Below are 9,566 nucleotides of genomic sequence, written 5' to 3'. Positions count from 1 at the left end.
GATTTTGAAATGGTAAATTTGGAAAACAATTATTAATTTTATTTTCACATTAAAACAAAAAATAGTATTAAATTAAAAACATAACATAGTAAAAAGAAAGAATAAATGTATTAAAATTAAAAATAAGTTTCGTCGTGCTACGGCTTGTAATGACCCAGGACCTCGTGACTTACCTAAAACTCTCAACCATTTATTTGTGTATAATATCGGGGATGAAGGGGATCTACTAGAAGGGCTTGTTTTCATGACAAGAATTAATCTTCGAGCAGTTGCCAATTTCTACCCATTTTCCATTAGAATTCCAAATATTTATTTGAAATAGAAATTCTCCCACGACGTTTTAAGAATTTCTATATGAAATACACGTAAGGTTTGATCAAAATTTAGGGAAGATTTTTTAATAAATTCAATTTCTCACACGACCGAGCCATTTAGATAATTACTATTTTTAAACGATCCTTAATTTGACCGACATACACGTCCGAGCCAGAGCCAATTTGACAAATTGATCATATTCATATTTTCCTTTATGTATAAGAATACATGTAAATCAAAATACTAATCAACATAAATAATATTTGTATAAATTCAATTAAAATCTCTGTTTACATACAAAAATACTAAAATTAAGAAAATTTGAGTAGTGAAATATGACAGAAAAAGGTAACAGTATTTAATATTTTCAATTTTTAGATGGTGAGAATTAGAGATAATTATGAGTGGGACATAAACAAATTATTATATTGCAATAGACTGAGATGAAATAGTTCGATTGTTGTTAGACGTTGACTCTCCACACACGCCAAAGCTGCAACCGGGGTTTGGGCTGTTTGATTTTTGACTTGCTGATAATCCTAATAGGTCGAAGGAGCATATTAAGTGTAGTGTTTTTAACTAGACGCCTAACATGCCGTCAAATGTGAACCTTTTAGTATCGAAAGTACAAATTTAAGCGGAAGCTAAGTCATGTCAATCCATAGATAATGGCTTCCACAAATTTCGTCATCATTCCATTTTTTTTTTAACTAAATATGTCTTACCTCAAAGACATCCCTGTGATTGTATTTTGACTTTTCTAAAAATTTGTACTTTGACATTTCCGTAGACATTTGAATACCGAAGAGAATTCCTCTTCATTTACCATGTGAGTTCTATCAACAAATTATTTTTCATCAAAAGTTTAATAACAAACAATTTTCTTGCAGAATGCCTGAAAAAAATGTCCAGTGGGACAGTGACCCCAAATCATGGTCGAAACCCATTAAACCATTGGAGGAAAAGTGGAAACTTGTGCCGGCTTTTCTCAAAGTCAAGGGACTAGTAAAACAACACATCGATTCTTTTAATCATTTCGTGAATTTGGACATTAAAAAGATCATCCAAGCTAATCAGATTGTCCAGAGTGATGCCGATCCAATGTTCTACCTCAAGTATCTGGATGTCACTGTGGGAACGCCCGACATCGAAGATGGTTTCAATATCACAAAACAAACGACACCCCATGAGTGTCGACTGAGAGACGTCACCTATTCAGCACCGATTACTGTGGATATTGAGTACACCAGGGGCTCGCAGAGGATTATCCGGAATAACCTATTGATTGGGCGGATGCCAATAATGTTAAGATCGTCAAATTGTGTCTTGAGTGGAAAGTCTGAGTACGAGTTGGCCAAAATGAACGAATGTCCATTGGATCCAGGTGGATATTTCGTTGTGCGTGGACAGGAGAAGGTTGTACTTATTCAGGAACAGTTGTCATGGAATAAGATGATCACCGAAGAGTTCAATGGCCAAGTCCAGTGTCAGGTGACAAGTTCGACCCATGAGAAGAAATCCAGAACTCTGGTGTTGGTTAAACACGGGAAATACTATCTCAAGCATAATTCTATGACAGACGACATCCCGATTGTTGTGATATTCAAAGCTATGGGAATCATCTCGGATCAAGAAATTATGTCTCTCATTGGGACGGACACAGAAACGCAGAATAGATTCGCTTCATCTTTGATGGAAGCTTTCAATCTCAAAGTTTTCACTCAGCAGCGGGCTCTTGAGTACATGGGATCTAAGCTGGTAGTGAAACGATTTACCACAGCAGCTACAAAGAACAAGACACCATCAGAAGAAGCTCGGGAGCTTCTCATGACTACAATCTTGGCACACGTTCCAGTAGAGAACTTCAACTTCCAAATCAAATCGATCTATGTTTCTCTAATGGTTCGGCGAGTTATGGCCGCAGAATTGAATAGCGAAGCCTTCGACGATCGTGACTACTATGGCAACAAAAGACTAGAGTTAGCGGGATCCTTGATATCTCTGATGTTTGAGGATCTCTTCAAGAGGCTCAATTGGGAGCTGAAAATGATCGCGGATAAGAATATCCCCAAAGTCAAGGCAGCCCAATTTGATGTTGTGAAACACATGCGTGCCGCACAGATAACTGTTGGCTTAGAGTCTGCCATATCCTCGGGAAATTGGACCATTAAGCGTTTTAAAATGGAGCGAGCCGGTGTAACTCAAGTTCTCTCGAGATTGAGTTACATTTCTTGTCTTGGTATGATGACCAGGGTCAATTCACAATTCGAGAAAACTCGAAAAGTTTCTGGACCCCGTTCACTGCAGCCCAGTCAATGGGGTATGCTTTGTCCTTCGGACACTCCTGAAGGAGAGGCTTGTGGTTTGGTCAAGAATTTGGCTCTGATGACTCACATCACCACAGAAGTTGACGAGGGGCCAGTCATAAGACTCGCATTCAATGCGGGGGTTGAAGACATTCGCTTGGTTGGTGGAGATGCCATCAACAATCCTAAAGTTTTCATGGTCTTCATCAATGGTAACATTCTGGGAGTTACCATCTGCTACAAACGACTTGTCCAGGTCTTCCGAATGATGCGACGGAAGGGCCTCGTCGGGCCATTTGTGTCTATTCATACATCGCACACCCAGCGATGTGTCTACATACACACAGATGGCGGCCGACTGTGTCGTCCTTACATCATAGTGAACAAAGGCAAACCCATGGTGCAGCAGTGCCACATTGATGAGCTCAAACGTGGTGTTCGAAAATTTGAAGATTTTCTAACTGACGGCCTGGTGGAGTACCTTGACGTCAACGAGGAGAATGATTCATTTATTTCTTGGAATGAGGCAGAAATCAGTGCGGAGAATACAACTCATCTCGAAGTTGAGCCATTCACATTACTTGGGGTGTGTGCTGGTCTAGTTCCCTATCCTCATCACAATCAGAGTCCCAGAAACACTTATCAATGTGCTATGGGTAAACAAGCGATGGGCGTTATTGGTTACAATCAAAAGAACCGCATCGATACGTTGATGTATAATCTGGTATACCCACAAGCTCCAATGGTCAAATCACGTACCATCGAGTTGACGAACTTTGATAAGCTTCCTGCTGGCCAGAATGCAACTGTTGCAGTCATGAGCTATTCTGGCTACGATATCGAAGATGCTCTGATTTTAAATAAGGCTTCGATTGATCGAGGCTATGGGAGGTGTTTGGTTTACAAGAATTCCAAATGTACGGTCAAGCGATATGCAAATCAAACCTATGACAGAATTATGGGTCCTTTAAAGGATTCAGCAACTAATAAGGTAAACTTTTTATTTTTAATTCTAAGGTCACAGATCATATTCAAATTTCATAAAATTATAGGTTGTGTTTAAACATGAAGCTCTCGATACTGATGGAATAGTTTCTCCCGGTGAGATGGTGGTTAACAAGCAGATTCTCATCAATAAAGAAATGCCTGCTGTAACCTCAATCAACCCCATTGAACAAAAGGAGCCAGGCCAATCGGGAGTTCAATATACGGCAGTTCCTATATCGTACAAAAATCCCGAACCAAGTTATATCGAAAAGGTTATGGTTTCTGCTAATGGAGAGGAAGATTTCCTAATTAAAATCCTCCTAAGACAAACTAGGCGCCCTGAAATCGGTGATAAGTTCAGTTCTCGTCACGGACAAAAGGGTGTGACCGGTTTGATTGTCGACCAAGAGGATCTGCCCTTCAATGACTTCGGAATATGTCCAGACATGGTTATGAATCCTCACGGTTTCCCATCTCGAATGACAGTTGGTAAAACTCTGGAACTGCTGGGCGGTAAAGCAGGACTACTAGAGGGTAAATTTCACTATGGCACAGCTTTTGGCGGGTCCAAGTGCAAGGACATTCAAGATGAGCTCTTCAAACATGGATTCAATTACATGGGAAAGGATGTCTTCTATTCGGGAATCACTGGTGAACCTCTGGAGGCGTATATCTACTCTGGACCGGTATACTATCAGAAGCTTAAGCATATGGTGCAAGATAAAATGCACGCTCGTGCTCGGGGACCTAAGGCTGTGCTAACAAGGCAACCCACCCAAGGTCGTAGTCGAGAAGGTGGTTTGCGTTTGGGTGAAATGGAACGTGATTGTCTTATATCTTATGGGGCTAGTATGTTGATAATGGAACGATTGATGATTTCATCAGATGCATTTGATGTTGATGTATGTAAGACTTGTGGACGACTGGCGTATTGTTCGTGGTGTCATTTCTGTCAGTCGTCTGCGAATGTATCTAAGATTTCAATGCCTTATGCATGTAAGTTGCTTTTTCAAGAGTTGACCAGTATGAATGTTGTGCCCAAGTTAAAGTTACAAAATTATTAACTTATTGAAGATGTATTCAATTATAAGAATCTGATTTGTTACTAAAATTATTGTTTTATTTTTTGTTTGTTTTTTCTAAATGATTTGAGGTCGACAACATTCAATTCCAATTATCTGTAGCACATATTCCGTTAAGAAACTTTTACAAAGATTATGTTCGGAAAAACAATTTCCATGTTTTTTTTGAAAGACCCGAAAAACTGTTTTGGATTTTAGATTTTTTTAAGAAGGTGTGTTTTTTAACGCATCAAAAAACGAAAAAAAAACAAGCGATTACAATATAATTTCGATGGCCGTGGGATGCAGCTTTTCTTAGGATATATCATCTGCAAAATTAGGCAATTTTCGAATCGAGCAGATGCATAGCATTTAGAACTGCAGAGTATCCTTCGTTGCACATTCCAACACCACAACAGAGCCGTTGAGTTAAAAGATTTGTTTGAATTTTGCGTATGCCTTCGAATTCAAATTTTTGTTTGAAAGATCGTCGAATCTTTTTCAGTGCATAGTTGGGAGTATTTCGACGAACGATTAATTCGTTAATTTTGTAATGTTAGAAATTTTCAGCTATTTTAATAAATTTTCAATAAAATTAATATTACCTAAAATAAAATACTAAATGTACAATGAATTAACGATATTGAATACTGATATCAAATGATTTAAAGGAATATTCACATTAAAGTTTGATCCATTGTATATCGAGAAACTGTGTTTTTTTACTCTAGGATTATAGAAAGTAGTTAGCAAGCCTCAATCCACGTTCGGAGACTTATCGTAAGTCATGTGTTTGTTGTTAGTAAGTGAAACTATGTGGAATTGACTTAATATGATTTTAATGAATTTCGTAAAAGTTAATACTCGTTAAGCATATTCAAGAGCGAAAATGAGAAACCGACTTCATTACAAACATGACGTCACGTTGTTAATAGACAGGATGAACAGAAATGGAATAAGATGTCTTCCCCCGAGCCATCAACAACCGATCCTGATGACGTCAAGTTGCTCACCTTATGGCTTTGGGCGTCATGGTCTGCACCACCTCTATAGTGGCGTACAAATGTCATAAAATGTACTACTGAGAACTTTCCGGGCTGGTTTTTCTTCGAGCTTGCAAGCTTGGTATCCAATCCACCGGATACCTGTAATGATCTTAATTTTGTTTTCCCGATATTCTCTTCGAAGTTAAATTGCGTACAGTTATTGATTCAAGAGTCCTTCTTCATCCTTAATCCCATAAGGAACGAATAATTCCCCGTAAGGCTTCGGCCATGAACGACGACGACTCCGAGCCATTAACTAAACGGTTTCGCTGAGCGATTGGTTGGGAAAATGCCATCGTCAAGTTTCGTAGCTTACTATTTGATAATCGCAATCAAAATTATGATGAATTCAACCATTTATATGAACGCGCCTAAGAGGTTGGAGTAACTTTTACTAATCACACAGTTCTGATATGAGTATTGGCAGAATCATCGTCCTGTTCATCAGCAACTTAGAAGTTATTGTAAGGTTTTAAGATTTAAAATTTCTTTAAATCTACGTTTTATAAATTCGAAAACTTTTCAAAACAAAATGTTGATGTTTGTCATAATTGGTGTAGTAATTGTATAAATGTATATGCAAAAACAAAATCAATCTCACCTGGCTTTTAAATTACGCTTGAAGTCCTTTCTATATCATTTAAATCTCCCAACAAATTTAAATATTTATCCAAAGCCGCAGCAGAATACTATATAAGGCCACCTTATGTCTATATATATATACTAGCTGACCCGACAAACCTTGTTTGTCATTTAATAATTTCTAGAGAATATAATGTTGGAAATAAATAACTAAATTATTGTACCTAAGTGTGTAAGGATGTGGTATATAAGTGGGAGAGGTATTGAGCACTGTAAACGGTTACAAAATAGTAAAATAACAGATCACCAAACAATTTTATTTAATTAATTAATTTAATTTAACATATCATTATTTTTTACAATACTACAAAAAAACAATATCAATCCCTTAAAGCAACAGAGTGTACAATATTTTTTTTGATCCCATCCTTCGCCAATACAAATAAATTGGATGATTTTCTCACTCGCGAGCACGCCACGTATAATTGTCCATGTAAAAACGTGAAGTGCTCAAATCTAAGCCGCAGACAGACATCATTTGACCTTGAGACTTATTGATAGTCATTGCTAATGCCAATCTAATTGTCACCACTATAGCGAATAGTTAGCGGATTTGTTAAGCTGTACAGTTCAATCCTGCTTCAGTAAGTACACATTCCCATTGAATACTGTTGTCCATTCACTTTACGTATGTCTTGAAATGATAATAAGCTGGAGATATTAACCAATAACAGTCGAAAATAAAAGCACTCAGTCTGCCTTGGATTGACTGTAAATACTCGCCCCAAGGTATTAGATTTGAATAAACCGGGACTTGCATCAATCGGCGTACCTTGCTTGCGAGGCATCGATTTTTTTGTAGCATCCCATGTGAAATAGCGTAGTACTTCTGAATAGAGTAATGTCCGCGTGGAGGCACCAGAAGCAACCGCACGATTACACAATACAAAAAACTCAGTGAGTGTAGTTTTTGGTGGACTAATAGAACGACCAATCGCTGTCTCCCTCGTGAAATATACGCGCTTGCCGTTTTCAAGATGGACAGCTAAATTAGTAACTGCTGGATCCCGTTCATGAATTGGGAAACCAAAGATACGCCAAACAACTTCATTGGAACCACCCAACGGTTATCAATATCAATGTCTACGCTATTAATATTTTTAACAAAAAATGATTGTACGTCATTATCGGGATTTCTTCTAAGATATGTCGGATACCCATCAACATTTGTGATCGTATCGTTAGTGAAATTTTCGGAAAACTTTTAGTACACCTTCCATCTGCCATGCAAGGTGATGAACGATTAAGATTGCCGCATGGGCCATGAATCATGTTTGTTGTAACAATATCAAACAACATTTCATCAGCAGAGGGATCTGGAATTTCCGCAGAAATTATACTGCCGATTTCCACAGGACGTATTTTATCGACTAACCAAACCAAAATGTGCTGTAATGTCATGGTGATGTGTTGCATTTTGTCCAGGCAATAGTAAAGATATAATCTCTGACCATTTCGTGATAAATAAACCCGGCGGCCCATATTCAGCAACATCGTCAAGAACAGGTGCATTAAATCAACGAATATGCTCTTCAACAGGTGTTTTATCAGGACTGATAACAATAGCGTGATTATCACTTTGTAACTTGTGCATGTGAGATTTGAATATTTTTAACAATTCATTGTGCTCATTCAATAGAGCATCCAGGTCGCTGACGATGCTTCTGGCAAAAAGTGAGTCGAGGTTATTATAGCCAAAACGTGCATCCACACGTTTATCTTCTCCACCCATAAAGTCAATTTGTAAAAATGTAGATGCTTCGTTAGACATTGGCAGTAATGAGCCCATTTTGTGATAAATTTGGCCTTTGATTTTGAATGTTTAATTGAATTTTTGACCATTATTGATAGAAATATTCTTAACTATTTCTGTTGTCCGAATGATGTCATTTGGAAACACGAATTAAATGTTCCAATTGACTTTAGGAACAGATTAGAATCTGGATCTGTGCCGATAAGTAAACCGTTCAATGGTTCCGGTGGTGTCTCAATTGTAAGTAGTTGCACCTTTCCTGATGAACAATACATTCCGGGTGTCTCATTTTTCAACTTAAGAGCTTTGCAATGCGTACATTCCTTGTCCATAGCACCAATTACCACTTTTAATGGAGCATAATATTGAATATCAGGGTCATACTCGAATGCTAGACACAGAAATGAATTATATGTAAATGATCGATGTACCTCTTGACGCTGCTAGTCACTTGCTCTGCTTCGGCTAGCTGTCAAACGGCGCGCTTGCATTTGCTCTATTCGTCTCTGTTCATTTCTTTTAGCTCGTTCATCTTCTGATTCAGCTTGACGCAATCGCGCCATGTCCACACGCGCATTGGTATTATCTTGTTGAGTTTGTTCTTCTGTTCTTTGAGTTCTTGCATTTCGCATGCCTGCAGATTTACGTGTATAACAGCCCAAAGAACTTCTTCTGCGTTTTGCTGAAATTCAAATAGTGAAAAGCAGTATATTTAATAATTATTAGTGTATTTTCCTTTATTATTTCACTTACCATTCATAATAATTTTCTTATACATATAATGATTTTCACAAATATTTGCACACACTCGTTTTAATGTTCTTACTATAGTGTCTTTTTATAATAAAGAAATTAATAAATAAATAAAATATAATACGTTTAATACAATAGCCGTTGTTCACGGGAGCTTGCGTAGTCTTAAGTATTTTTGAGGTAATATCCATAACATTAATTAAGTTAATCTGAGAACTAAACTTATAAAATTATAAATAAAACAAAAATAAATAATAAACAATTACAGCTCCTACAAAGTATAATTGTTCAATTATAACTTGCGTAGTTATCGACAGAGTCAAAAATTATTAGTTAAACAATATTTATCAAACCATAGCACTTTAGAATATAAAAAATAGATAAAAACCTATTCTCAGGACTAACAAATGTATATCCAAAATTTCATTGAAATTGGTTAAGTCGTTTCGGAGGAGTATGGCAACTAACACTGTGGAATGGAAACAAAATAATTAAAAAATAACGGTAATACTTACAATATTATATTATACATTTTTTTAAAGCCAACATTTTTGCTTGTTTTTAAATCAAGTCAAAACTATGCATAGTTTTTGAAAAAAATAGTTTTAAAGTCAAAATTTGTGCATTGGAGCATTGGTTTCGATGCGCTCTACGTGACCCAGCCATCTAAGTCGTTGCACTTTTACCCTTCTGAATAAGTCTA

At 37.0% G+C, this 9,566-nt stretch overlaps 2 protein-coding genes across 2 annotated transcripts in view; both read left to right on the top strand.

Annotated features, from left to right (window-relative positions):
• LOC129939506 (Golgi SNAP receptor complex member 1) overlaps positions 1–9,566 on the top strand; it is a 261,115-nt gene that overhangs the window by 100,938 nt on the left and 150,611 nt on the right. The gene's annotated exons all lie outside the window — the stretch shown is intronic.
• LOC129939495 (DNA-directed RNA polymerase III subunit RPC2) lies at positions 1,059–4,719 on the top strand. Its single transcript, XM_056047525.1, has 3 exons — positions 1,059–1,144; positions 1,206–3,612; positions 3,674–4,719. The coding sequence occupies exons 2-3, from the start codon at positions 1,207–1,209 to the stop codon at positions 4,670–4,672; spliced, it is 3,405 nt and encodes a 1,134-aa protein (XP_055903500.1). The 5' UTR covers positions 1,059–1,144; position 1,206; the 3' UTR covers positions 4,673–4,719.

The sequence above is a fragment of the Eupeodes corollae genome, chromosome 1 (genome assembly GCF_945859685.1).
Source record: "Eupeodes corollae chromosome 1, idEupCoro1.1, whole genome shotgun sequence".
NCBI lineage: Eukaryota > Metazoa > Arthropoda > Insecta > Diptera > Syrphidae > Eupeodes > Eupeodes corollae.
Note: the sequence above shows the minus strand (reverse complement) of the source record. Positions and strands in the feature narration are given on the sequence as shown.